Source organism: Acomys russatus, chromosome 5 (assembly GCF_903995435.1).
Source record: "Acomys russatus chromosome 5, mAcoRus1.1, whole genome shotgun sequence".
Lineage (NCBI taxonomy): Eukaryota > Metazoa > Chordata > Mammalia > Rodentia > Muridae > Acomys > Acomys russatus.
Window position 1 is genome coordinate 33477836 of NC_067141.1, and position 25130 is coordinate 33502965.

A 25130-nucleotide genomic window follows, 5' to 3' on the forward strand; every position below is an offset into this window, starting at 1 on the left:
ACTCACTTCCCTCTATGACTCCACCCCTTGTCCTCAGAAAAGAGGAATGCCCCCTTCACCAACCCCCCACCCCCCAGCACATCAAGTTCTATCAGTACTGAGCTCCTCCTCATCCACTGAGGCCAGGCAAGGCGGCCTGGTTAGGGCAAAGTGATTGAAAGCAGGAAACAGCCAGCACCCACTCAATTTACGAGGGGACCCACATGAAGATCAAACTGCCTGTCAGTTACATATGTGTGGGGGGCCTCGGTCCCAGTCCATGCACGCTCTTTGGTTGGTGCTTCTGTAAGCCCCCGTGGGCCTAGGTTAGCTGACTCTGCTGGTCCTCTTGCAGCAATTGTCTCCTCTTGGTCCTTCTATCCTTTCCTTCCACTCTTCCACAGGACTCCCTGAGCTCTGCCTATTGCTTGCCTGTGAGTCTCAGACTCTGATTCAATCAGCTGCTGTGTATGTTTGGGGGCGGGTGCTCTCAGAGAACAGGTTAGGCTTCTGTCTGTAAGCACAGCAGAGTTATCATTAGTAGTGTCAGGGGTTAGCTCTCTCCCATGGAGAGGGTCTCAGGTTGGTCCAGGCCTTGGCTGGACATTTCCTCTTCTTTATCCCTGCACATCTTGTAGGCAGGGTAAATTTTGGTTCAACGATTTTGTAGGTGGATTGCTGTGGCCCTTCCAGCACTATAGGCCCTGCTTGGCTATAGTGGCTATAAGGTGGCCTCCTCAGTCTGGTGTGCGCCTCTGCTAGGAGGCTCAGCTAGAGACATCCCCATGTCCTCCCTGTAGCCAACCCTGTCACAGGTCTCCAGCTTGTCACAGCGATGCCCCTGCCTTCAGTTTCCTTTTTCTCTCCAAGCCCTCAAACCTTCCCTCCTCACTCTCCCCATGTCTGATCACTACTACCATTTCCCTCCCCACACCCTCTCCTATCCAGTTCCCTCCCTACTTCCTCTTCCACTGTCTATTCTATTTCCCCGTCTGAGTGATTTTAAAGGAGAGCCTCTCCTGGGCCTTCCTTCTTACTTAGCTCTTCATGGGCCTGTGATTTAATCAATAACTTCTAACCTCCTTGGCTCTTGATAACCTCTACTCTACCTTCTCTGTCTGGGAATTTTCCTCCTCTGCACAAGTTTCCTAAGTGGGATCATATGATACTTCTCTGCTGTGTCTGGGTTATTTCATTTAATACCATGTAGTCAAGATTCATCCATGAAACTTTTATGCCTTTGTGGCCAAATAATATTCCATTGCTTGGATGCAGCCACATGTCCCCTAGCTCCTGGTCAGCTGGCTTCAGGGCTCAGTTTCTGAGCCCCAGTGGAATTGGGGGGGGGGGGAGAAAGTTGTGCAGTCCTTTAGAAAAGAGCCCCAAATGTACACTGCTAAACTCCCAGTTACAGAGCGGATTCTGGAACAAGGACCCCAGAGGGAGGGGCCTGATCTCACACTGTTTTGAGTTTGCATAGCTTGGTACACACACACGTTCTAAAAACTTGCGCTCAACAGCTTCCTAGAAACTGGATCAAAGCACCCCTGAGTCTGTGTACTCTGAGGGTACGTCTCATTGCCACAGTCCACGGCTGCTGTTTCTTCAGCTGTCTTCTGTAGGAAGTGAAAGAAGAGACAGTGTTACAGGTGAGGACAGGGAGAAACTGACTCCTGGGGACTCCTCATCTCCTTTTGGGTTTCTACTGAAGAGGATGAATCAAAATATTCTGTTGGATGTGGATAGAAATTGTTAGAACTCATTGGTTATGAAAATTATGTTTGGGGAGAAAGGAAGGTTTTTTTTTTGTTTTTAATTTAGTAAAATTTAGGCAACCATCCTATACAATGCAATTTGCTGGGATCTGTGAGAAGTTCTTGATCGGATGGAGACAGGGGTTAGTATGAACAGGTAAATAGATAAGAAACTAAAACTTGCTATTTGTAGGTCTGTGAGGGAAAATGTACTTGAGGCTAGGAGGAAGTGTGCTATTTCAGGTAGAATTTATTTGAGACTCCCTCACCCCTATCTCTGTATGGTATATACAAATATTATTTTATAACACACAAAGTAGTCAGATTTCTTTTAACTTCTGATTTACAGATAAATGAGTCTCCCTACTTAACATCACTGACAAGATACTAACCCTCAGAAAATGTGAATTGCTTATTCAAAACCATAAAAAGATATGTATCTTAAAACCTTCATATATAATACAACTATATTATTAAGGATTTATAATTTTAAAATATTTTATGTCATATCTATGAATGTACATAAAGGGTGACACGTCTGGGTTTTGTACAATTTTTCATGGAGAATTTTTCTTCATGAATTGTTTTCTTTGGGTAAATTTTAAACATTGAAATGGTTGCATAAGGCATCTCCAAATACCATTGACAAGAGGACTTTGCCCATGGTCAGCACTGGCAGCTCACCAATGTGTGCCTGTTCCCTTTCTCCCTATATCAGTTGAACAACATGTTTCTGTTTTAGGGTGTGGGTGTACGTGTGCAGAAGCTGGTTCCAAATGTACTCAGCAATACTCACTATTATTCTTGCTGTACTCTGATATTGAACTCCAATTTGTTTCATATTTGCATGCAGTTTCTGTGTCATTTTCAGCTTAAATGTTAAACTGGCCTCTTGGAATGATATTCGTCTACTATCTTGAGACTTTCAGGGACTTGGAAAAGATGTCATCTGGTAAAATCCCCAATAGTTGGCCTTCAATAGCTACTTGGTCTTAGACCCCCCCTTGGGCTGCTCTAAACAAACTCCCTGAGAGAGCAGGCTTATTTACAGCAGCGGCTTCAGTTACAGAGATCTGGATTCTGGAAGATGCAAGATCAAAGAGCCAGCAGTGATGTGAGGGGACCTGCTTTCTGATTCAGACATAATGTCTCCTTTGTGTGTCCATAAAAGAAGCATCCTTGTGACCTAATCCCAAAGTCTCACCTCTCAGTATATAAATGGTGGCTGTTAAGAGTTTCAATATGTGGACTGGGGGAGGTCATAAGTATTTATGTTGAATGAAGAACGAATCCTTACACTAAGTAAAATGAGCAAATTGAATGCATCAATATAAATACTTCATAATTCTTTCATTTAGTAGATGTTGACAGAATTGTCAATTAAATAAAAATTTATTTTTTGTAACTTATTCTACATTTTATATTAATGATATCTAAGCAGTATTTCTGGAGGCCAAAGTTAATAATATTCAATAGCCAGATAAGTAATTTCCATTATAGAATATTGGTTCTCATTCATAGGTCTGTCCAGGTATCTGAAACGTTGACACATATTACAAAAGTTTCATAATCTAAGCAGTATTTCTGGAGGCCAAAGTTAATAATATTCAATAGCCAGATCCATAGGAAAGTGGCAGTTTATGAAGGTAAAGGGGAAACCTGTGTTAGGATGAGGTGTTTAATTCTAACTGGGCATGTTAACTAGGGGAGCCAAAGGGGCTTTTGATTTCTGGAGTTCAATACTTTGATAGCTTGACCTTGGTAGTCAGCCTTAGGAGGAGGAAATAGCTAAATCAGGAGCCTTAGGGCCTAGATTTAGGAATGCAACCTAATGCTTTTAGCAGGGAAAGGGGGAGAAGGGCAAGGCTGCCTGCCAGAGCCATGCTTGCCACACTCAAGCCAACCAGAGTCCCTTCACTGTCAGTTCATGATAATAATGGCAATGTTTAGAGAGTGCTACAGTGTTCCAGGCATTGTTCTCATGCCCTATAGACATTGACTCAATAAATTATTATACAAGCTTGTGAGTCAGGTACTATCATCCCTTGTTTTTTCCACAAGGTGTGTGAGGTACAAAGAAGTTGTACAACTGTGCAGCCAACCAGCTGTCAATTTGTCAAACCTAGACCTCAATTCTGATGACTTAGAACTTTCTCTTAGGAGCTGTGGTATTCTGATGAGCTGTCGATTTTTATCTGACAATGTGGTGGGCATTTAGGATGAAAAGAACACATGATTTGAGGATATATCCAGAGGATTTTCCCAGCATTGAAGTCCTGCTTGCTTCTAATCAGTGGTCACCCACCATCTTTATCTCAGAATTTTCCAGCAATCCTTTCACATTCTCTGTGAATTTCCAATGCTCTTTCTTTCTTTGGTATTTTTTCTTATCCTGACTCTCTTCCTTACCAGCTTACACTGGGTCACTTTACCTAGTAATTCAAAACAAATTTTATTTTATCTTTATGGTGGAAAACAGTACATATTTAGAATTAGCCAGCTGGACTCAGTCTAGATGATCCCAGTCTCGTTGGCAACATCCAGAGCATCATGACCAGGAGCCAGCCAAACACACGCCTCCTTCTCTCCTTCAGGCCTTATCAGGGCGTTGGCTTTGGCCACATCAACATCACAGAGTTTCTTCATGGCCTGTTTGATCTGGTGTGTGTTGGCTTTGACATCCACAAGGAACACAAGTGTGTCATTGTCTTCTGTCTTTTTCATGGCTGACTCGGTGGTCAGGGGAATTTGATGATGGTGTAGTGGTTGTGCTTGTTTCTCCTGGGTGCACCTCTGGAGCCCCAGAGTCTTGGCCCCTGGAAGGTGTGTGATGGTACAGTTCGTCTTCCTTTTGTGGCTGTGGATGCCTTTCCGCCCTGCCTTTTGAGCTTTCAAGGCCTTTGCTTTGACTTCGACTTTAGGAGGGGCAGGAGCTTCCTTCTTTGCTTTCAGCACCATCTTGGTGGAAATTAAACCCCCAAAACCTCAAAACAAAGTTTTGAGGGTAGTGCTAAAAAATAAAATTAAGAAAAGTCAGGAGTGCTACAGCTTGGTATTATTGTCCTAAAGGGATGCTCCCTGGAGCATTCTGTGTGGAATAGAGAGACAATAGATAAGATTAACAGATCTGAATTTCATGGTTAAGATAAAAATTACAAAGAAGGGATCGAAATTTACCTCTGAGATGAAACTCACACACAAAACCCAGGGTTCTGGCATCAGCACTGAAGAAGAGTACAGGTGAATCTTCCCAAGCCCACCCCAGCATGTGACTCTGCTACAATGGTTCTGGGTACAACTGAGAAGAATAAAGATAAAGAAAAAGAAATTTTTCTATATAGGAGATCAAGAATAAGTGAAAGGTCTGTCATTGCCTATATGTAATTGGTCAACAAATATAGGTAAAGGGATCATATGCTGAAGATTCATTAGTCCAAAAGTTTCCCAACATGTTAACACAACAGGATTAAAAAAAAAAAAAGTGAGATCTTTGGTCACTGCGGCCAATAGAAACAATCTCATCCCAGCACTGTTTGTGCAGACAAGTATTCTCCCTGATCATCCAAAGAACCAGTGTTCCAAAGGTTCAAGTCAAAGAAGGAAAGTTTGTGAACACAATGTCCAGAGGCCTGAAAGTCAGAGTAAACAGAAAAGGAGCCAGCTGGAGTTAGTGCCTAAACACTGATAACTTTCCATGATCCATGGGACCACTGGGTATCTTGTTAGGACACCAAAAGTAGGTCAAAGACCATTTATAATTGCCAGGAAAGTGGAAGGACAGAGAGGGAAGTGATTTAGGACAAATGTGGTTTTTTTCTTTAAAGACTGAGTTGTGCAAACCCCATACCAAAGTCCAGCAAGGTGATTTTTCTTCATAGTTCCTAACAAGATACCCAGTGGTTCCACGAATCATGTCACCTAATGTGTTTTCTAACAGGCTGCTCTGCTCAATGGTTTTGTTTGTTTGTTTGTTTTGGTTTTTTGAGACAGGGTTTCTCTGTGTAGCCTTGGCTGTCCTGGACTCGCTTTGTAGACCAGGCTGGCCTCGAACTCACAGCGATCCTCCTGCCTCTGCCTCCCAAGTACTGGGATTAAAGGTGTGCGCCACCATGCCCAGCTCTGCTCAATGGTTCTTGTGCAGATTTCTCAAGGTCCTTATAGACTAGGGACCTATAGTCCCTATGGACTAGTGTATAGTCCCTAAACACTAAACATCTTATTTTGAAATCCTGTGGCTCAGGCAGAACATTTGATATGGTCATTGGTTACAAGTTTTGCGCAATCATTTCACTCAGTATGTTATAATTTCCAATATTTGATTATTTTAATTCAAAGCAATGGATTGAAATACAGAGCATTACTTAGATCACACACAGGGTGCAAATCAGACCCTTAGGCTTCTTTCAAGATGGGGTAAGATTCAAGAAAATGTTATAATTGGGCAAAAGGTAAGTGAATAGATTTCAAGCACTACTTTGAAATAGAACAAATAATAATGATATTTTCAGATAACAGAAAAAATTCTGTGTCAAAAGCTATTTCGAAACTGAAAAGGGTTGGTGAAATGGTTTAGTTGGTGAAGGTGCTTGCTACCAAGACTGATTACTTGAGTTAGACCTTACATGGTAGAAAATTGACACCCATATGTTGTCCTCTGACTTCCACATGTGTACATGGCATGCACCACTCCCCACAAAGAAATTGATTAAAATGATGAAATTTATAGCAATAATAGTTGAGAATTTGTCACAGGAATTTAGCCTTATAAAACTAAGTGCTGCTTAAGCAGTTTCTATGTGGTTGCTTCATCCCTTCTGATGCTGGAGACTGGAACACACAGCGAAGGCTCTTGGGAAAAGGAAAACGGACATGAAGTAGGAGAGTGATTACAAATAAGAACTCAAAAAGTATAAACACATCTTGGTCCTTGTTGACTCTGGCTTCTTTGGTGATATCCTTTTGCTTCCTCCTTAGTGGAGCAGAACACACACACACACACACACACACACACACACACACACACACACACACACACACAGAGAGAGAGAGAGAGAGAGAGAGAGAGAGAGAGAGAGAGAGAGAGAGAGAGAGAATGACAGGGAAGTCTATGATGCAGATCTAGGAGAAGAGTAAAACAGCTGTCAGCAATCTACTGTTTTCTGAATGCAAATGAGTTAAATAAATAACAAATAGCAAAAAACCCAAACAAACAAACAAACAAAACTGCTGTGCCCAATTTTATCTCCAAATATCTCTTCTTGGGGCTATAGAGACGTCTCAGTTGGTTAAGAATTTGCTGAAGAAGCACAAGGTCTTCAGATCCTCAGCACCCATATAAAAGGCCAGGCACAACAGCATGCACCTATAGTTCTAGGCCAGGAAAGGAAGAGACAGGGGGATCACTGGGGCATATAGTTGACTAGATGAACTTCCTTATAGATCTTGTTTCAAAAAACAAGGGCCTCCATCGGGCTTTGGAGGGTCTGTATTTTTTGTCTGGGAGCTGGAGAAATGGTTCAATTACTTATAATGCAAGCATGAAGACTAGAGTTCAGATCTCTAGAATTCACAAAGCAGGCATTGTAATCTTAGCATGCCAATGAAAAGATGAACAGTGGAGACAAGAGAAACCTTGAAAGCTCGCAAGGCCAATCTGGCAGATTCAACAGGAAGAAGCAAGAAACCCCACCTCAAACAAGGTTGTCCTCTGGTCTCCACATGTATATACTCACACATATACACAAATGTGAGCATGTGCATACACATACACATTATACCTACATGTGTACTCATACACACATGAAAAAAAAAAAAGAAAGATGAAGATAATTTGCAGAAGATACTCAGCATCAATCTCTGGTCTCCACAGGCCCTGGCACACTCATACAGACAATCTCTTCTGTGGTCCACTCTAGTTACAAAACTTCTGGGAGGGAAGGGACTCAACCTCAAAAAATTAACTCATTACAAACACCATCAGTACTCATCCGTGATTTGTTATGTGAAAGGATGAGCATATTGACATTGGGTTCTCATGCTAGTCATAAATTAAACTTATAATGAGCAATTATTTTAAAGGAAGAAAAAATAATTCAAGGAGAGAGGAGAATTTTTATTACAGGATTATTGTAAAATAGAAGGAAGGGACAACAGCAATAGAGGCGTCTCAGACCTGTGATCATCTGGGAGGTGGGGAGGAGGTCTTTTGTGTGGTGGAGAAAGCAAGCCTATGGAGAGTCCTCATGGCAAGGACTAGGCTTCTGGGTGAGAGTGTTGGTTCAGGCTGAGAATGGGCCAAAGTTCAGTCATGTGATGAGGGCAATATTAACTGAAGTTTGGTCAAGTTGGCCAACACAGTTTGTTCTTACAGATTGATGAGGATGAACAGTTTAGCTATTTATGACAAACAAGCAGAGCCATAGAGAACTTTGTGCAGGGACACAGAATGGGCAGCAGCCTCTGTTATGGATCAGAGAACATTTCACCCATTTTAGTAGACACTGTGAGGGGAAAAGGGAGTAGAGAAAGTTGATCTGTTTGGCTAATAATTACCTTCTGATTGATTAATGAGTTCATTTTATCATTTATGAGGCAAAGAATGCAGCTTTGGAGGGTCTGTATTTATTCCTGTCCTAAATGAACAAGGAGGCCACAAGGAAGACTCACATGACATGGAAAGGATGGTCCTTCTAGTGGACTATTTACCAAATACCAGTTGGTTTGGGAGGATTTCTTTAACCACTGTTTTTGCTGAGTCACAATAAAACTCAGCCTTGCTAATCCTTTGGAAAATTGATCTGTTGAAGTGTATGTTGGCCTTAGCTGTTTGACCAGCCGTTGTAATGAGCCCTGTGTGTTTTCCTGTGAAGAGTTGAGGCTTTGGGCTACTGTTTCTGATTATGGATGCATAGACATGTGTTGATAATTCTGGAGAAAAACCAATAAAACTCTCAAATTATACAATGATTATGGAATATTATGCATTCACTTTGGACAAAAATAAGCAACTACTTATGAAGTCAAATACATACCATGTAGCTCTGGAGATAAAAAAAACATTCTCATGAATGTGTACATTTACTAGCATAATAATTTTATTAACAGATGACTATGAGGCATAACAGACTGAGTGTCCATAAGAAGATTAAAGGATGAAGAAACTCTGATTCATGCATACATGAATACTACCCACTGATAAATAATGTACTGTTGAAATCTAAAAAACAACTTGTATCTGATGATTAAAAAACTGACAATATATTTTAATATATCATGTATTGAAAAACACAACACAATTCCAGTATAAATTTAATATGTAAATATATATTAAATAATCACATTTAACTGACATTTTAATGAAGGAGAATTTTAGAATCAGAAAATTGATGATTTCTTGGACCATAGAGTCAGATAAAGAAATTTATGGAAGTGAAATGAACATTTTGAGAGTGTTAAAATGGTCTGCATTGTTATAGTGCTACATATATACATATAGACATTTTCCAAAACTCATAATATTATTCACTGAAAATTGGTGAGTTTTATCATATTGCTAATCCATTTATGTTGAAAATATGGGTCAAGGTTAAAGATATTTGTCATCTATCTCTCTATCTATCTCTCTATCATCTCTCTATAGCATCTATTTATCATCTATCTACCTGCCTACCTACCTGCCTACCTACCTACCTACCTGCCTACCTACCTACCTACCTACCTACCTGCCTACCTACCTACCTACCTACCTACCACTCATCCATTTACCTGTTTACAGATTTATCTATATGTAAACTTCTAAGATCGTTCTAACACACTGTCAACTCTGGTAATGCTTCACTGTAGCATCATTATAATCTATATGGGATTGCTCAGAGGAAGCACTTTTTGTTTTTCCTTTTGTTGCTAATATCAAGAAAAGAAGTGCTTCATTTAGTTAAGAAAATAGGTTGAAAGATAGCGAGCAAGCCGTAGGTACTCTGCTGGAGACTTAAAGACTACTTTCTTGTTTACCATGACCTCATTTACCATGTGCCAGTGACAAAGATAAACCACACCACCTTAATCCTTTTCAGTTTACTTCAAATCCACAAGTATTTGTGTAGAAAAAAAAAGTCACTCAATTGTCCCGGCCCACAGGACAAATCAAACCAGGCTTCACCTGAAAGAGGGAGTGGGGATTGAAACTGGGGGACAGAGACATGAGAAATATTGAGTCAAGTCTGGAAATTTCTGATCAAGACTCTCTTTAATGCGGAAGAGTAAGACTTTATATCGAAAGGTCAACAGGATCTATTTTAATTCCACTTTCCCTAGCCCCCAGGCAAGAATACAATCACCTGAATAGCTCCTTGTAAGAACTTCCTTAATCCTCTGGGTAGCTCCCTGTAAGGACTTCCCTATTTCTTTCAAAGGTTAAAAAACCCAAAGGTAGCCTAGAACACAAGACCTATTTAGGCAAGTGTCAACAACTCAAAGGTCACAGCATGAAGCCTAAGCACGGGATTTCTAACATGGCTGAATTTAGCATGGCTCCCTACACTCAATGGACTAGTCAGTGTATTTATTTGAGTGGTAGGGTACTTGCTTAGCATGCATAAGGATCTAGGTTCACTCTTTAATACTAACACATACACACACACACACACACACACACACACACACACACGTGCGCACGCACACAAAACTATCAAAAGTTGACCATATATGCTTTGAGCATAGATTAGTTAACTTCATATACCATTTGTTGCTAGAATTGTAGATGTTACAAAAATGAAAGCAGAAACTACAGAAATATTTCTTAAAGTTTGAAAAATGATGTTCATGATTATTTCAGAATGAGGTCCATGTACTTTCTTCCAAGTAGTGAGAAGTTTAGTATAGGAGGCACTTGTGAAACAGTAGGAATATAGCTCTAGTTATGAACTAGAACGGCCCATTGTGTCTGCATGTCTTCCAGTTCTTCTAGTTCTTTTTGAAGTTTTTGAAACTTGCTTAGATGAATACTATATTTGCATCATTTCCTCTCTTTCTTCCAACTCCTCCGCGCCCCTACCTCAAGTTCATGCACTCTTACTCTTTGATTATTATTTTTATTTGCATGCACAGATGTGACCATATATATGGAAATCTACAAACCCAACCTGCTGAGTTTGTTTAGCGTTGTTCACATTTGTTTAGGGATGATCTCTCGGGATTGGTTAACCTATCAGGGGACTCTTTCCTGGAGAAGACTGGTTCCTCCTCTCTCAGCAGCCTTTGATCACCTGTAGAGCTTCATCTGGGGGAGAAGCGTTGTTTGAATTCCTCTAGCCACACTGGCATGTCAGTTGCCACTGTCATTTTACAGGTCTTGTGTTGGTAACCATATTGTTGAAATTTCCTGCATGTATTCCCTGTCATATATTGTCTAAACCAGTGTTTTATTGGTGTAACGAGACACCACGACCATGGCAACTCTTATAAAGAAAAGCATTAAATTAGGGCTTGCTTACAGTTATAGAGACTTAGGTTATTATCATCATGGTGAGGAGCATGGCACATGCAGGCAGACACGGTGCTGGAAAAGTAGCTGAAAGTTCTACAACCAGATCCACAGGCAGCAGGAACAGGAAGAATAAATCACTGGGCCTGCCTTGGGCTTCTGAAACCTCAAATCCCACGCCATTCCTAACAAGGCCATTCCTCCTAATCCTTCTAAATAATACCACTCTCTAATGACTAAGCACTCAAAACTATGAGCCTATGGGGCAATTCTTATTTAAGCCACCACATATATAGAAGACATTATCTCACAGCAGATGTCTTTAGCATTTCTTACTTCTCTCTTTAGGATAAGGTTGCTGTCATAATGCTCCATTTGCGAAGTCCACAGATGCTGCAGGTGTTGGAGAACTCTTTAAGGAAACACCTTCCTGAGTCATTAAAGGTGAATGTGAAAAATTCTCTGGGAAAGGGGACTATTAAATGTCTAAGAAAAAGGTGGGAAAGAGAAAGAACATTTACTGGTGCGTGTTCTGGGTCAGGCATTCTCTTACTTTGTGACCTAAAATATAGTTGCTATCACCTGAAGGCAAGGAAGACATACGATGTACATTTAATTAAAGAGGAAAGAGCCCTGTTGTGGCAGAGCAAGAACACACCACAGTGAGTGACAGTGTGGCAATGAGATCTAGATGATCTTTCTGGACTCAGGGATACTTTCTTGTGCTCACATAGGAATTGTTTTATATAACACTGGAAGTTTCTCAGTTGCAAGTTGACAAGAGTGATGTTTTATTTTGTCCTAACCAATCACATATCTGACAAGAGGTTAACTACATGATTATTTCTTAAAATTGATAATACTAATAATTCCTGTTTTGCCAATGCCAAAGAATTATATATAATTTTGAGTGAGCAAGAAATTATGCTTTAGGAGTGGATCAGTGACTTTGTATATGATAGCTTTTCTCATAATTATCTATGCACACTGCAAATGGACTAGAATATTACTAGGAATAAGAGACATCTTTGTATTATAGTGAAGATGTTAATTTATTCAGAAGACATAAAAGTTGCTGGAATTTACACTCATAGCAATGAAGGATCAGCACATTAGAGCGAAGCTGCTGAAAATGAAAGGAAAATAAACCCATAAGTATAATTAACGTTAATCCTCTTCTTTCCATCATGTATGTGTGACAGGATGCATGTAAACAGAGAAGACCCAGGAAACGTTAGGAGCTCACTGTAATAACTGCCACCTAGAGAATCCTTAGTAACAGCAGAATCCACATTCTGTTCAAGTGTTCATACGACATTTTCCAAGACAGATGACACACACACTAGAATTTTATGATTATTACAATCATATTTAATGTGTTCTTAAAAGTAATGGAGCTAGGGGTCCGTGAAGGAGTGCTTGCTTTGTGTGTATAAGAACCTAAGTGAGGAATCCCCAGCACTCAAGCCAAAAGCCAGGTGTGGCCATGTACAGCTATATTGCCCTGTTCTGGGCTGTAGAGACAGGAGGAACATTGGGACTTGATGTTTCCTAGCCTAGCTCCTGATTCAGTGAGAGACCCCATCTCAAGGGGACAAGGTAGAGAGCGACAGAGCAGGATACCAGTGTCCTCTTCCAGCTCTCTCACCTCTGCAGACATGTGGACGTGTATATCTGCACATATATCACACAAATACACATGCAGACACACATGTGCACAGATAAAGTCACACCACATTAAAATTAATATTAAAAATTGTTCCTTTAAACCTCCGAATTGTATGCAAATGATAAAAATAATTATAAATAACCTGTGCTTTAACATTAGAAGGAAAAGTTAGACTAAGTTAATTGAATAACTATGGACGTGCAGCAGCAACTAAAGCATTGGTTAGTGGGAAATACACAGCATTAACTTCCTTTACTAAAACCGTATGAATGATCTCAAGAAATTGGTTTGTTTCCACCACATAACTAGAAAAAATAGAACAAAGAAACCCACTAGCAAGCAGAGAAAAGTAAATTGTAAAAAAAAACAAAAAACAAAAAACAAAAACAAAAAAAAAACCAAAAAACATACATACAAAGAAAAACAAATGAATCTGAGTGAGAAAAAAAAAAAACCTAAAGAAAATCCAATCAATCATTTATGATCTGGTTCTAAGTTTATTAATGTTGATAAGGTTATAGTCAAACTGACCTAGACTAGAGAAGGTAAATATTTCCAAAATAAAGAATGAAATATCATTAAAAATCCGATGGGTATTATATACGTAACAAGGATGCTACTCATAGGTTCAGATATGTTCTTGTTATATGAAGAGCACAAACTAACAAGGTTTGTTGAAGAAGGATATACAATCTCAACAGCCCTACATATGTCTATGGAAACATTCTGACAAATGCTTTCTGTAGATGGCTTCACTGAATATTTACATAACATACAAAAAGAATAAGTAATACAACCACACTGAATATTAGTCAGCATAAACAGAGGAAGGGATACTTCTAAATTCATTTTATGAAGTCAGAGTTACCTTGGTTACAAAACCAAAATTGTATATCAATAGAAAACTATAGAACTATATGCATCACTAATGTAAATTCAAAAGTCCTCAAAAATACTATCAAGACAGCAAAATATACCTAAACAGTTGATTTGATTCCATGCTTAGTCAGTCCGAGTCATTGATGCACTACTGTCAACACACTACTGAATGAAAATCATATGTTCATTTTTGTTTGTTTGTTTTCTAAGCAGAATCCTACAATGTGTCCCAGATTGCCTACAACTTGCAAGTAATTTAGGCTGACCGCAAATTTATGGCAGTCCTCTGCCTCCCACTCTAAAATGCTGTAATTGGTGGTGTAAGCCGCCATGACTGGCTATTTTTTGTTGTAGTTTGAGACAAGATCTTACTAAGTAATCCAAACTGGACTTAAACTCATCATTATCCTTCCGCATTCCCGACTGCCTAGAATACAGATCTGCACTATTGCATCTAGCTTGACCTTTACTAATGGGCATAGAAAAAAATGTGTGACAAAATATAATAGTCTTGATTAATATGAAACTCAGGAAGCTATGAAGAAAGGGAATTTGTTTCACTTGACAAAAAGCACATAAGCATGATGTACACTTTAAGGTCTTTCTGTATAGCGAAGAAATGGAATATTTTGCTTAAGATGGATAACTAAGCATTGATATTCGTTCTCATTAATCCTGTTTAATGAAATATTGGTGACATAACAAGCATATAAGTCAAGAAAAAGAAATTAAGGTAATATCTATTGGTGGTGGGAAGGAAGTTAAACGTAGTATGTTCTCAGTGGTCACGATCACCTAACAAGTCTACAAAATGATTTTCAGGATGTACGTTTAACAATATTGATTCAAGATCAATATACAAGTAGCATAACTCGATTCTACCTGTACACATTAGCAATTGGGGAATAACTGGAATCTAAAATGTAAAATAGGCACCATTTGCCATAGCATGAAACAAAACAAATAAATAGCAAATAAAAATCCCCACCAAACACTAAGCTCCCAAAACATTAGGTAGAGCCTCTTGTTGGTTTACATATCCTTTTGTTAATGACTGGTATATCTGGATTATTTAGTACAAAATGTCACCAAGTGTGAGGATGAGAAGTATGAACAGCATAAAATCCTATTTATTTTCTCAGATGTTCTCACAACTTGTATGGCTATTATTCATAGACTAAGCTACCTGAGTTTCATGTAATCCCAAGTCACTATTCCTTCTGATGAGAGAGGGAAGGTATTTGCCAAGATGGCAGGGTTCATGGTCTAGGTTTAAAATTCTTCAACCAAAAAAAAAAAAAAAAAATCCATTGGGCAACACTGCAGAAATTAAACATTGCCAGGAGCCAGTGTGCTTGCATATAAAATGAGCGGAGTTGAGAAGCCAGTATTTTTGTAGTCATTTCCTATCAATATTACTAAGTCTCAGGTAGCAGAAAGATGTGTGCACTGTAGATAGAAACAAAGTCTTTCTCGAAACAGTGAATATTGAATAGATTATCACACATGTCAACTGTAATTCATCCCAACTAAGAAACATTATGTAAATTATGTTTATTGACATGGAGATATGTTTCTGTATATAGTATATGTAAAATTCATATATATTAGGAAATTCCATTGTTTATAAACTTATGTGAGCATATGTTTATATGTCAGAAAATATAAATTTATAGGACAAAATGATGTGAGACTGAGTTATTAATAATTTAATTTATCTTTATATTTAACTGTTATAATAGTCTCATGATTTTGTTTAAAAGGTCTATCTACTTTGAAGTAGTAAACTATTTCTTGAAGACTGAATTAGATAGGGTATGTTTTACATCCATTAATTTAATAGAAACCAACATCATTCTGGTAATAAAAGCCAGGCTCTTCCTTTCCTTCGCAAAGAGATGGCCATTCAATTGTTCAAATATTTAGGTTTATGGGACTGTCTTCCACATGAACCAGGGAAACCCATTCAAGCTCAAGGCTCTGGTGGACAAGTGGCCTGATTTTAATACAGTGGTTGTCCGTCCTCAGGAGCAGGTAAGTTATATCATAGAATGAATATGACCCTCAGTTTACAATTTCTGTGTGTCTGTCCTGAACCTGGAAACATGCAGGCTCCCAGGAAACAGATGATCCATGGTGATGCCAGCATCCCTGTTCTAGATGGAAACAGGATAAGTACATGGACTCTAAAATGAAAGACCACAAAGAGCGATATGAGGTGAAGGAAAGAACATGGGATTAAAAAAAAAAAAAAAAAGAAGAAGAAGTAACAAAGTGTCAGCAATAAACTCTTATTTTAACTTCAAATATAAATGGATTAAATTGGGCCTCACAGAAGCCAGGAAGCCTGTTCTGACCTAGGTCCTATTTATATATTCCAAAGAGGAGGCAGAAAGACTGTAAGAACAAAAGATGATGGATGACTCCAAGGAAAGAGCATCTTCCAGACACAACGGGGCTGATACACACATCAGCTCACAGAGACCGTGGCAGCAATCACAAGACCTATACAAGTTCAAACCAGACAAAACTCCAGCACAGAAAAGGAGAAGCAGACAAAGTCCTACCCCTTAACAATAATTTATTTGCAATTTAGAAAAAAAAAAAACCCTAAACATGCCAAGGCATAAGATCAAACAGTTTAATAGTAAATCCGCCAAATAGGCCAAGGGGGATCAGGACTAGCACTCATTACTCTGTGTTTTGTTTTGTTATTGTTTTTCAGATAGCATCTTGATATCTAGGCCAGTGTGGTCAGGAGCTCATTGGGTGGGCATTCCATGATGTCCTTCTGCATCAGCCTCCCAAGTTCTGAGATTACAGATTACATGCACTGCCATGCCTAACTTATTACTGCTTATTACAAAATATAGAGCTAGAGGAATTCTTCTACATATATTAGTATGCCACTATCACTGGCATACTAAACCATAAAGGACAAGAAAAATGTCATTTTTCCTAATGAATTTTAATGCAATATTCAATAAAATATTAGCAAGCAAATTCAATGGCATATCAAAAAGCTTATATTCTATGGTCCAGTGAAGCGACTCACTATCATGTGAGGGTGGGTTAGTATATGCAAATGATCAGATGGGAGAGTGGGTCAGTATATGCAAATGAGAAGATGTGGTCCATCATAGCATTACTTAGCCATGTCTGTAGAAGAGAAATTTTTTTCTAATAGAATCTAATACTCTTTTTTTTTTACTAAACTTCCTTATTTTTCTTTTTTCTTTCTGAAACAAGCTTTCTCTGTGTAGCCTTGGCTATTTTGGACTCACTTTGTAGACCAGGCTGGCCTCAAACTCACAGAGAACTGCTTACCTCTACCTCCTTGAGGGCTGGGATTACTGACTAAACATCTTAATTGTCTACTTATAAGAGGAATGTACCCCAACCGAAAAATAGAACTGTCATTAGACCTAGTAATCCCTCCTCTAGGCATATATAGAGATGATTAAAGTCAACACTGCAAGTATCTATACTGCCATATTTATTGTAGAATCATTTGTAATACCTAAGATGGAGACATAATCCTGGACCCCACAGCCAGATGAATGAGTACAGATGTCTGCAGACAGAACTGATATCTGTATAAAATAAAATACTTTAGCAATAAAAGAAAAAAGTCTGTCTGTCTTCTAAATTATAGATTAACCCAGAGACACTGTGGTAAGTTAAATGAACAGTCATATAAAAATTAGAATCCCACTTACATGTGAATTTTAAAAATCATATAGATAGAAAACAAAATGGTGACTGAACCATGTAATGGGTGGTGGTGAGCAAGGAAATACATGCCTAAGATATCAAAGAGGCAGATATATAGGTGAAACAGGCTCAAAGATCTGATGTACAGCATGAAATTTTACTGTATTTTCTGCTAAATTAGTTAAGTTCTTGCTACTATTTCCAATGAAAGAATAATAATTATATGAGACAACAGGTCTGTTAACTGGTTTCAGTGATAAACATCTTCTTCTTCTTCTTTTTCTTCTTCTTCTTCTTCTTCTTCTTCTTCTTCTTCTTCTTCTTCTTCTTCTTCTTCTTCTCTTCTTCTCTTCTTCTTCTTCTTCTTCTTCTTCTTCTTCTTCTTCTTCTCTTCTCCTCTTCTTCTTCTCTTCTTCTTCTTCTTCTTCTTTTTCTCTTTTCTTCTTCTTCTTCTTCTTCTTCTTCTTCTTCTTCTTCTTCTTCTTCTTCTTCTTCTTCTTCTTCTTCTTCTTCTTCTTCTGATGTATTTATGTGTTCCATAACATCACATGTGCTTTGAACAGATACAATAACATTTATTTGAAAGAATAAACTCACCAAAGAGCATATAGTATGAAGTAAATTTAAATTTACTTAAAATATAAAAATAGAATAGTATTTGATTTTCAAATGCGTTGATGAGATGATTTGTCAGTTGTAGTGCTGCCTAGCTGCAAGGGCATTTCTGAGCAGCAGTTTTTAGCTAGCCTTAGCTAAATATTTGTCCTTCAGGCCCTTCCTTTTCCCTAAAAAAATTCTGGCTGTCATTTGAGAAGAGCTTTTTGAACAAATTATGTTATGACTTGCTAGAAATATACTTTTAAAAAATGGTGCTTTGCGCTTTAGAGTTTAAAGACAACATGTTTCATTTTTGTATGGCTTTATTGTGTGTATCTAAAAATCCAAATACAATATCATCTCGTCAGTTTAAATTTCAGTATTGTCATGTTAAAAATATATGTATGGGCTGGAGAGATAGCTCAGGGGGTAAAATGTTTGCCAAACCAGTTTGAGGACCTCAGTTCAGATCCTGAGCTCTTAGAGCTCTAGACAGCAGTGCATGTATGCAATCTCAGCATGCTTGGAGAGGTGGGACTTAGGAGACAGGAGAATTCCCAGAGTTTAATAGGCAACTAGACTTGCATTGGCAACAGCAAATAAAAGTCCCTGCCTCAAGGTGGAAAGTGAGGACTGGGAGTCAAAGATGGCCTTCTGCCCGGTGTGGTGGCGCATGCCTTTAATCCCAGCACTTGGGAGGCAGAGGCAGGTGGATTGAAGTGAGTTCGAGGCCAGCCTGGTCTACAAAGTGAGTCCAGGACAGCCAAGGCAACAAAAACCAGAAAAACAAACAACAACAACAACAATAAAAAACAAACAAACAAACAAAAAAGAACCAAAGATGACCTTCCGACAACACTCCTCATCCATGCACAAACATTTGCTCTCTGTACACACAGAGAAAAAGAAAACATACATGTATTTTGAGGCTCTTGGGAACAAGAAGACATTTTTGTAAAGCCTTTGATGGTATCACTTTTTTTCTTTTTCCTGAGTATTACTAACTTAGGGGAGAATGCTTTGTAAAGCATCTTTCATAGATTTTTTAAAAAAATTGTAATAGTGCCTACACATAAAATTTAATAAAGTTTCGGGAATTCCTTGTTTTTAATAGCTGAGTAGTATTCCATAGTTGAGTGGAGAGTGGGGTATGACTTTCACACGAACTCTGGTGCCTCATATTTGACCATGTCCCCTGGAGGGGGAGACCTTGTGGCACTCAGAGGAAGGATAGCAGGTTACCAAGAAGAGACTTGATACCCTGTGAGCATTTACAAGGGGAGGAAATCCCCCTCAGGAACAGTCATAGGGGAGGGGAGTAAAGGGAAAATGAGAGGGAGGGAGGAATGGGAGGATACAAGGGATGGGATAATCATTGAGATGTAACAAGAATAAATTAATAAAAAATTTTTAAAAATTTAATAAAATGAGTAGAGTGTTTTTTAAACTTGGTTTCATGATGTTAATAATTGAAGAGTGGTGCTGATACATGAAGTAAACATCTCTGCTTAGGTGTGATTAATCAGTTTGAAAATTGCAACCAGGATGGGAAACTAGCTCCTGGACCTCCAGGCCTGCCTGGAGCTGATGGCTGCTAAGGGAAGGAGAGCCCCTTCTCTTCGGGCAGTGGCCACTGTTTTTGTGGGTGACCCTATACCCATATGCTTCTGGACAGCATTAGTTGGACTCAAGAGTTCTTTAAAAATAAAGGAGAACGTGAAGCTGGAGAGGAGATATATTGAGAGGAGTCTGGAGGTGAATATAGCAAAACGCATTGTATATACCTGAAAAATTCAGAGAATAAAATTTCAAAATAATAGGAAAAAATAGTGCTATGAAATTCTCAAGCATGTGGAAATTACATGATGTAATCAATTTTGCTTATTCTATGTTGCCCAACCAAACAGGAGATGGCAGATGACCTTGATCCCCACACCAACACTTACCAGATCTATTCTAAGGATCCTAAGAACTGTTTGGAATTCTTGGGCACACCAGATGCCATCAACTGGAGGCAACATCTTCAGATCCAAAGTAAGGGGGCTGGTGTGTGTGCTGGCTGCTGTGTGATCACTCACCGTCTTAGGCACCTTACCTTGAAATCTTTTTTTTTTTTTTCTTTCTACAAACTTCCAAATCCCAACTCAGTGACTATTCCTTGGCTGTCTTCTCTCACCTTCCAGTGGACTCAGTTTCAAATATTGCAGACTATGAGCTAGGCAGTTTTGGTTAGCAGAGTGTATGTTGAAGATATATTCAGGAACCCTCAGGACAATTAGATGGGAGACAGAGCTTGGCCTTTGGCCTTCTGTTCCTGGCACAAGAATGGTATCTTATTTGACACATAACACCTGCCAGGTCACCAAAGTTTATATCTAACATGGTTACAAATGTGCCCTTTGGAGTTAAAGCCATAGGGAACTTCTAGGCTCTCCCTCCAAGTTTTGATTCTTTAGCAAATTATGTTTCTATTACTGAGTGACCTCGTATGCAAAACAAATCCTGATATTAAAAGATTCTAAAATGTAGAGTCAATGACACGATTAAATGAGGTGTGTGAGCGATGCCTGGGCACCGAGCATGCTCAAACAGGATTGGCTATTATTTAAATATGCTCCTCTGTTCATAGAGACGTAATGAGGGTTTTCAGAATTCTGCTGTATCTAAGAGGAAAAGTGGGATGGACACACAGGAGCCACACTTGAGACAAGGTTTCTGATTAAACTTTGTATACATGTTTGGACTACTTCTTTGACCTATATGGACAGTTACTTGTATGTTTCACTCTCTTCTAGGTTCCCAATCCAGCCTAAATGAAGCAATAATGGGCCTTGCAGCTGCTAAGCTGGTCAAGGTCAAGAGAACACAGTGTGTTCTCTACATGATGCCCCAGACAGCAAAGAAACTGGTTCCTTTCCTGATGGAGGATACGGAGAACTTGGATCATAAATCTGGCAGACCCAGGGCTATGTGAGTTGGACCGAAGATGCTCTATCTCACTCAGATCTCTCACAAAAGTAGCTCCCTAACTTTACCCACACAGCCCATTTCCAGGGTAACTGTTTTAAAATTATAACAGGAACTGTGTGATCTATCTCAAGGGCCACAAATAGTTGTTTTCAGATTTCTTGTTTGTACATGTATGTGTGTGTTGATGTGTTTGTAAGTATGTGTACACACATGTGGAAGTGAAAGGCCAACTTCTGGTGCTGTTTCCCTTTGGGCACCATCCATCTTGTGTTTTTGCTGTCTGAAACAGGGACTCTCACTGGGATGTTTCTGATTTGGATAGTTTGTCTGGTCAGCCAGACCCAGGAATCCAGCTGTCTCCAGCTCCCCAGAGGCAATTACAGACTTGTATTTTTACATCCTGTTTTAAACAAACATGGGGTCTGAGGATCAGACTGCTCTCTGTGCAGCAAGCACTTCATGGACTGACCTACTCCCTAATCTTGCCATCAGTTAATTCTCAGCACATTTTGATGAAGTTCGGACTCACTTTGGTCCCCGTAAGCTATGCACCTATCTTGCTGGACATCTGTCTCCCTCCCACAGAAGCTCTGTCCTTCTGCTACTCGATTGCCATACATTCACACATGCCTCTGGGACAGTGGCTCTTTGCTCGTCTGAAATGTCCTTCCTTCCAATACGCACACATTTCCTCCCCTTCTTGGCTGTTGCTTCCCATAGTCTCAAATTTTATTTCCACTGGGACTTTTTTTTAGAGCATCCCCTCAAAAGCCACTAACAGTTATAATGAAAGCTAACTTTCATTAGCTGGAAACAGCTTCTTTTAAAAATATATCTGCCTATGTGTTACTAGAATCTTTCCACACTATTCATAATTCCTTAAGGACAAGCGCCTTGGGTGATAAGGTGTCTCAGTGGCAAAGGCACTTGAGGCAAGGCTGATGGCCTGAGTTCAATCCTTGGGACCCACATGGTAGAAGGAGAGATCCGAGAGATGCTACTCTCACAAGTTGTCCTCTGACTTCTACACATGTGTTCCCAACAATAAATGTAAAAAAATTTTAAAAAGAGCAAGAATCATTTATGTATTGTTCAGAGAGAGAAAGCGATGAGAGATGGGGCGGAGACGGAGGAGAGGGAAGGAGGAAAGGGAAAGAGGGAGGGAGAAAGCGAGGGAGGAGAGGGAGACTGGGGAGGGAGGCAGTGAGAGAGGGAGAGATCCCCAGTAGGCAGAACAGTACCTGACATGTAGTAAGTTCTATTTTTGGAAAAGAAAATATAATCATATCATTTTCCTGCTTTCCGCCTGTGTCTCACTTGCTCCTTCTCAAATTCATGGGCTTTTTCTTTAAATGTTATTGTTACACATCCACACATGTTCACACACACACACACACACACACACACACACACACACACACACACACACCATGTTCAGTCTGTTTAGTGTTACTTGTATGAATGTGGTTTCACAGCTGACCAGTTGCTATTGGCTAACCAGTTATGCGGCTCATTCCTGGAGGAGACTATTTCTCCTGCTCTTAGCATTTCTTAGCTGCCTGTAGTTCTTTAAAGGTATGGCTGCATGAGACTTTCCCCCTTCCATATTAAAATGTCAGTTGTTGGTTCTTAATAAATATGTGTTTAATCGATCTGTTTCACAGAGAAAATGATTTCCAATTAAGAACATTTGGGCATACTATGTCTTTCCCCCATTGACTTTTCAGGATAGCGCAGAGCAGCACTGAAAACTGATTCTAGGAACTTGATGCGCATGTGCCCAGTGGGAGGGCCCTCTGGGTCAGGGTGCCTGCAAGAACTTTGCTCTTGCTGTGAAGGGCATGACAACTCAGAGAGCACCTCCTCACCCAGAGCAGCACTGGGTGCACTCCTCAGGGGACACTCAGGAAATCAGGCATTTTTTATGGTTCACTACAGAAAATAGGCTCTGAAGGTGGAGTGGTTTGCTCACCATGAGGATGATAAAGGACGTGGCTGTGACCGGAGTCTCGTTGTGCATCCTGAGAGAGGAGATTTTAAACTTTATGCAGGAGTCTTCACACTTTAGTATCCATAGAAGGAGTTGACGACATGCCATGTGGAAACTTTATCGTGTTTTCAATATGGCGATCAAGGACTCCCAGAAACCGGCATTGAAGATTTCACGTTATGAGGCGTGAGGATGAGGCTTAGTCTGTAAAGTGCCTGCCTTTCAAGCCTGAAGATTTGAGTTAAGATTCCTTACAATATACACAAAAGCCAGATGTGATGGTGTGCCTGTTAGCCCAAAAGAGATGTAGTGGAGTTAGAAAGATGACCGGGATTATTAGACAACTAATGAATGGCTTAACTCCAGGTTCAGTGAGTAAGGGTAAGCAAGATTGAAAGAAGCACCTAACATTTTACACACACACACACACACACACACACACACACACACACGAGAGAGAGAGAGAGAGAGAGAGAGAGACAGAGACAGAGACAGAGACAGAGAGAGACAGAGAGAGAGAGACAGAGAGAGAGAGAGAGAGACAGAGAGAGAGAGAGAGAGAGAGAGAGAGAGACGTCAGGGAGGGAGGGAGAGATTCCGTGATTCTAAAGTTTTGCTTTGCTTCCTTTGAGTACTTATTTTCTCTTTGTCCATTTTTCTTATCCATAGATATTATCTACTCTGTGTCCTATGGGAAGGTGGGCCACAGCAATGTTCAGAATAGTACTGAGTTTTGTGAAGATTTACTTGCTTATGTGTCACTGTCCTGGGTTCTTGTAAGACAAAACCTCCTGTAATATTAATGTCTGACTTTTGATAGAATGGCTCTTAACTCGTCCTTTCTAAATAGAATAACACGGAGACGAGGAGGCATTAAATTAGGCAGCTTCCTACTGACACAAGGCTAGCCAGACACATACTGGTGCTCTCACGCTTCCCAATGGAGTCTTGTAGGGAGGGATTCCACACTGTGCATAATAATTAGGGATGCTCTTTTTCTTTTCTTTTTTCTCCCTCAGCAACCAAGAGATGTTTAAACTCTCATCACTAGATGTTACCCATGCTGTCTTGGTGGATAAATTCTGGCACTTTGGTGGCAATGAGAGGAGCCAGAGATTCATCGAGCGCTGTATCCAGAGCTTTCCTACCTCATGTCTTCTGGGACCTGAAGGGACCCCTGTGTCCTGGGCTCTGATGGACCAAACTGGAGAAATCCGAATGGCAGGCACTGTGCCTGATTACCGGGCACAAGGTCTTATCTCCCACATCATTTATGCTCAGACTCTGGTTATGGATGAACGTGGCTACCCTGTGTATAATCATACAGAAAGAGCCAACAAACTCATGCAGAAAATGGGCCATACTCTGCAGCATGTCCCTATGCCCTGTGACTGGAATCAGTGGAGTTGTGCACCTCTGTAACTCTGGCTGTGTTGGGTGGGCCATAATAAAGCTGGAGGAGTGGATGGTGGACATGGAGAAAAATAAAAATTGTAACAAACAATAAAGGAGTGGGTATTGCTTGGGCTCTGGGGAAGCAGTGTGAGTGGCTAGCACTGTACCATGGCCGGTCCCTGCCCTCATATTACATTTTAGATACAGCAGAAGTAGCATGGCCAGACAGCTCCACTGAGCCACTGATGCTGTTAAATCTTCTGTGTTCTGGATATCAGTGACATTTCTATTCAGCTACACATTACTATCCTCATGTGGATTGTTGCCCATGATCAGTTTTGTCAGGCTGTGGTGCTGCCGTGGGAATAGTGTATGGTTTTCTCCCTCACTCCTTGGTTGAGGAGCTAGGGTGTTTCTGATTAACAGGTGCTATGAAATGATTGCTTCACTGATAGCCCTTTGATCTCTGTATAACAACCATGCTAACTATCACATGAATAAATATATTGTAGATGGATGTGATGTCTGAAGACTAGTTTTTAGGAAATTTATTTGTATAACACAAGGCTTTGGGAATACAGATAAATAGTAAAAATATTTTCTATAGTGAAACAAATTCACAAATCCAACACCTCACAAATTTGCCATATTTGGACTTGACATTGAGTAGCTAAAATCTCACTTAGTATAAATTTCATATAC

At 39.8% G+C, this 25130-nt stretch overlaps 2 protein-coding genes across 3 annotated transcripts; one reads left to right on the forward strand and one right to left on the reverse strand.

Moving 5' to 3' along the window:
* Window positions 1–1471: 1471 nt before the first annotated feature.
* Window positions 1472–24541, forward strand: LOC127189394 (glycine N-acyltransferase-like protein). Of its 2 annotated transcripts, XM_051146196.1 has the most exons (6): window positions 1472–1628; window positions 11563–11658; window positions 15689–15796; window positions 19981–20107; window positions 20869–21043; window positions 24053–24541. In XM_051146196.1, the coding sequence occupies exons 2-6, from the start codon at window positions 11581–11583 to the stop codon at window positions 24453–24455; spliced, it is 891 nt and encodes a 296-aa protein (XP_051002153.1). In that variant the 5' UTR covers window positions 1472–1628; window positions 11563–11580; the 3' UTR covers window positions 24456–24541. The 2 variants fall into 2 exon arrangements, with proteins under 2 accessions (XP_051002153.1, XP_051002155.1); XM_051146198.1 differs by lacking the exon at window positions 15689–15796.
* Window positions 4245–4691, reverse strand: LOC127189827 (60S ribosomal protein L23a-like). The gene has a single exon (XM_051146921.1). The coding sequence runs from the start codon at window positions 4689–4691 to the stop codon at window positions 4245–4247; it is 447 nt and encodes a 148-aa protein (XP_051002878.1).
* Window positions 24542–25130: the final 589 nt, after the last annotated feature.

What these genes read in the sequence shown, in the direction of transcription:
- LOC127189827 (XM_051146921.1), bottom strand. Translation starts at nt 4,691, where the DNA reads ATGGTGCTGAAAGCAAAGAAGGAAGCTCCTGCCCCTCCTAAAGTCGAA.
- LOC127189394 (XM_051146196.1), top strand. Translation starts at nt 11,581, where the DNA reads ATGCTCCATTTGCGAAGTCCACAGATGCTGCAGGTGTTGGAGAACTCT. An exon ending in TTGTCCGTCCTCAGGAGCAG is followed by an intron (nt 15,797 to 19,980) that starts GTAAGTTATATC and finishes CCAACCAAACAG; the next exon opens with GAGATGGCAGATGACCTTGA. An exon ending in TCTGGCAGACCCAGGGCTAT is followed by an intron (nt 21,044 to 24,052) that starts GTGAGTTGGACC and finishes TTTCTCCCTCAG; the next exon opens with CAACCAAGAGATGTTTAAAC.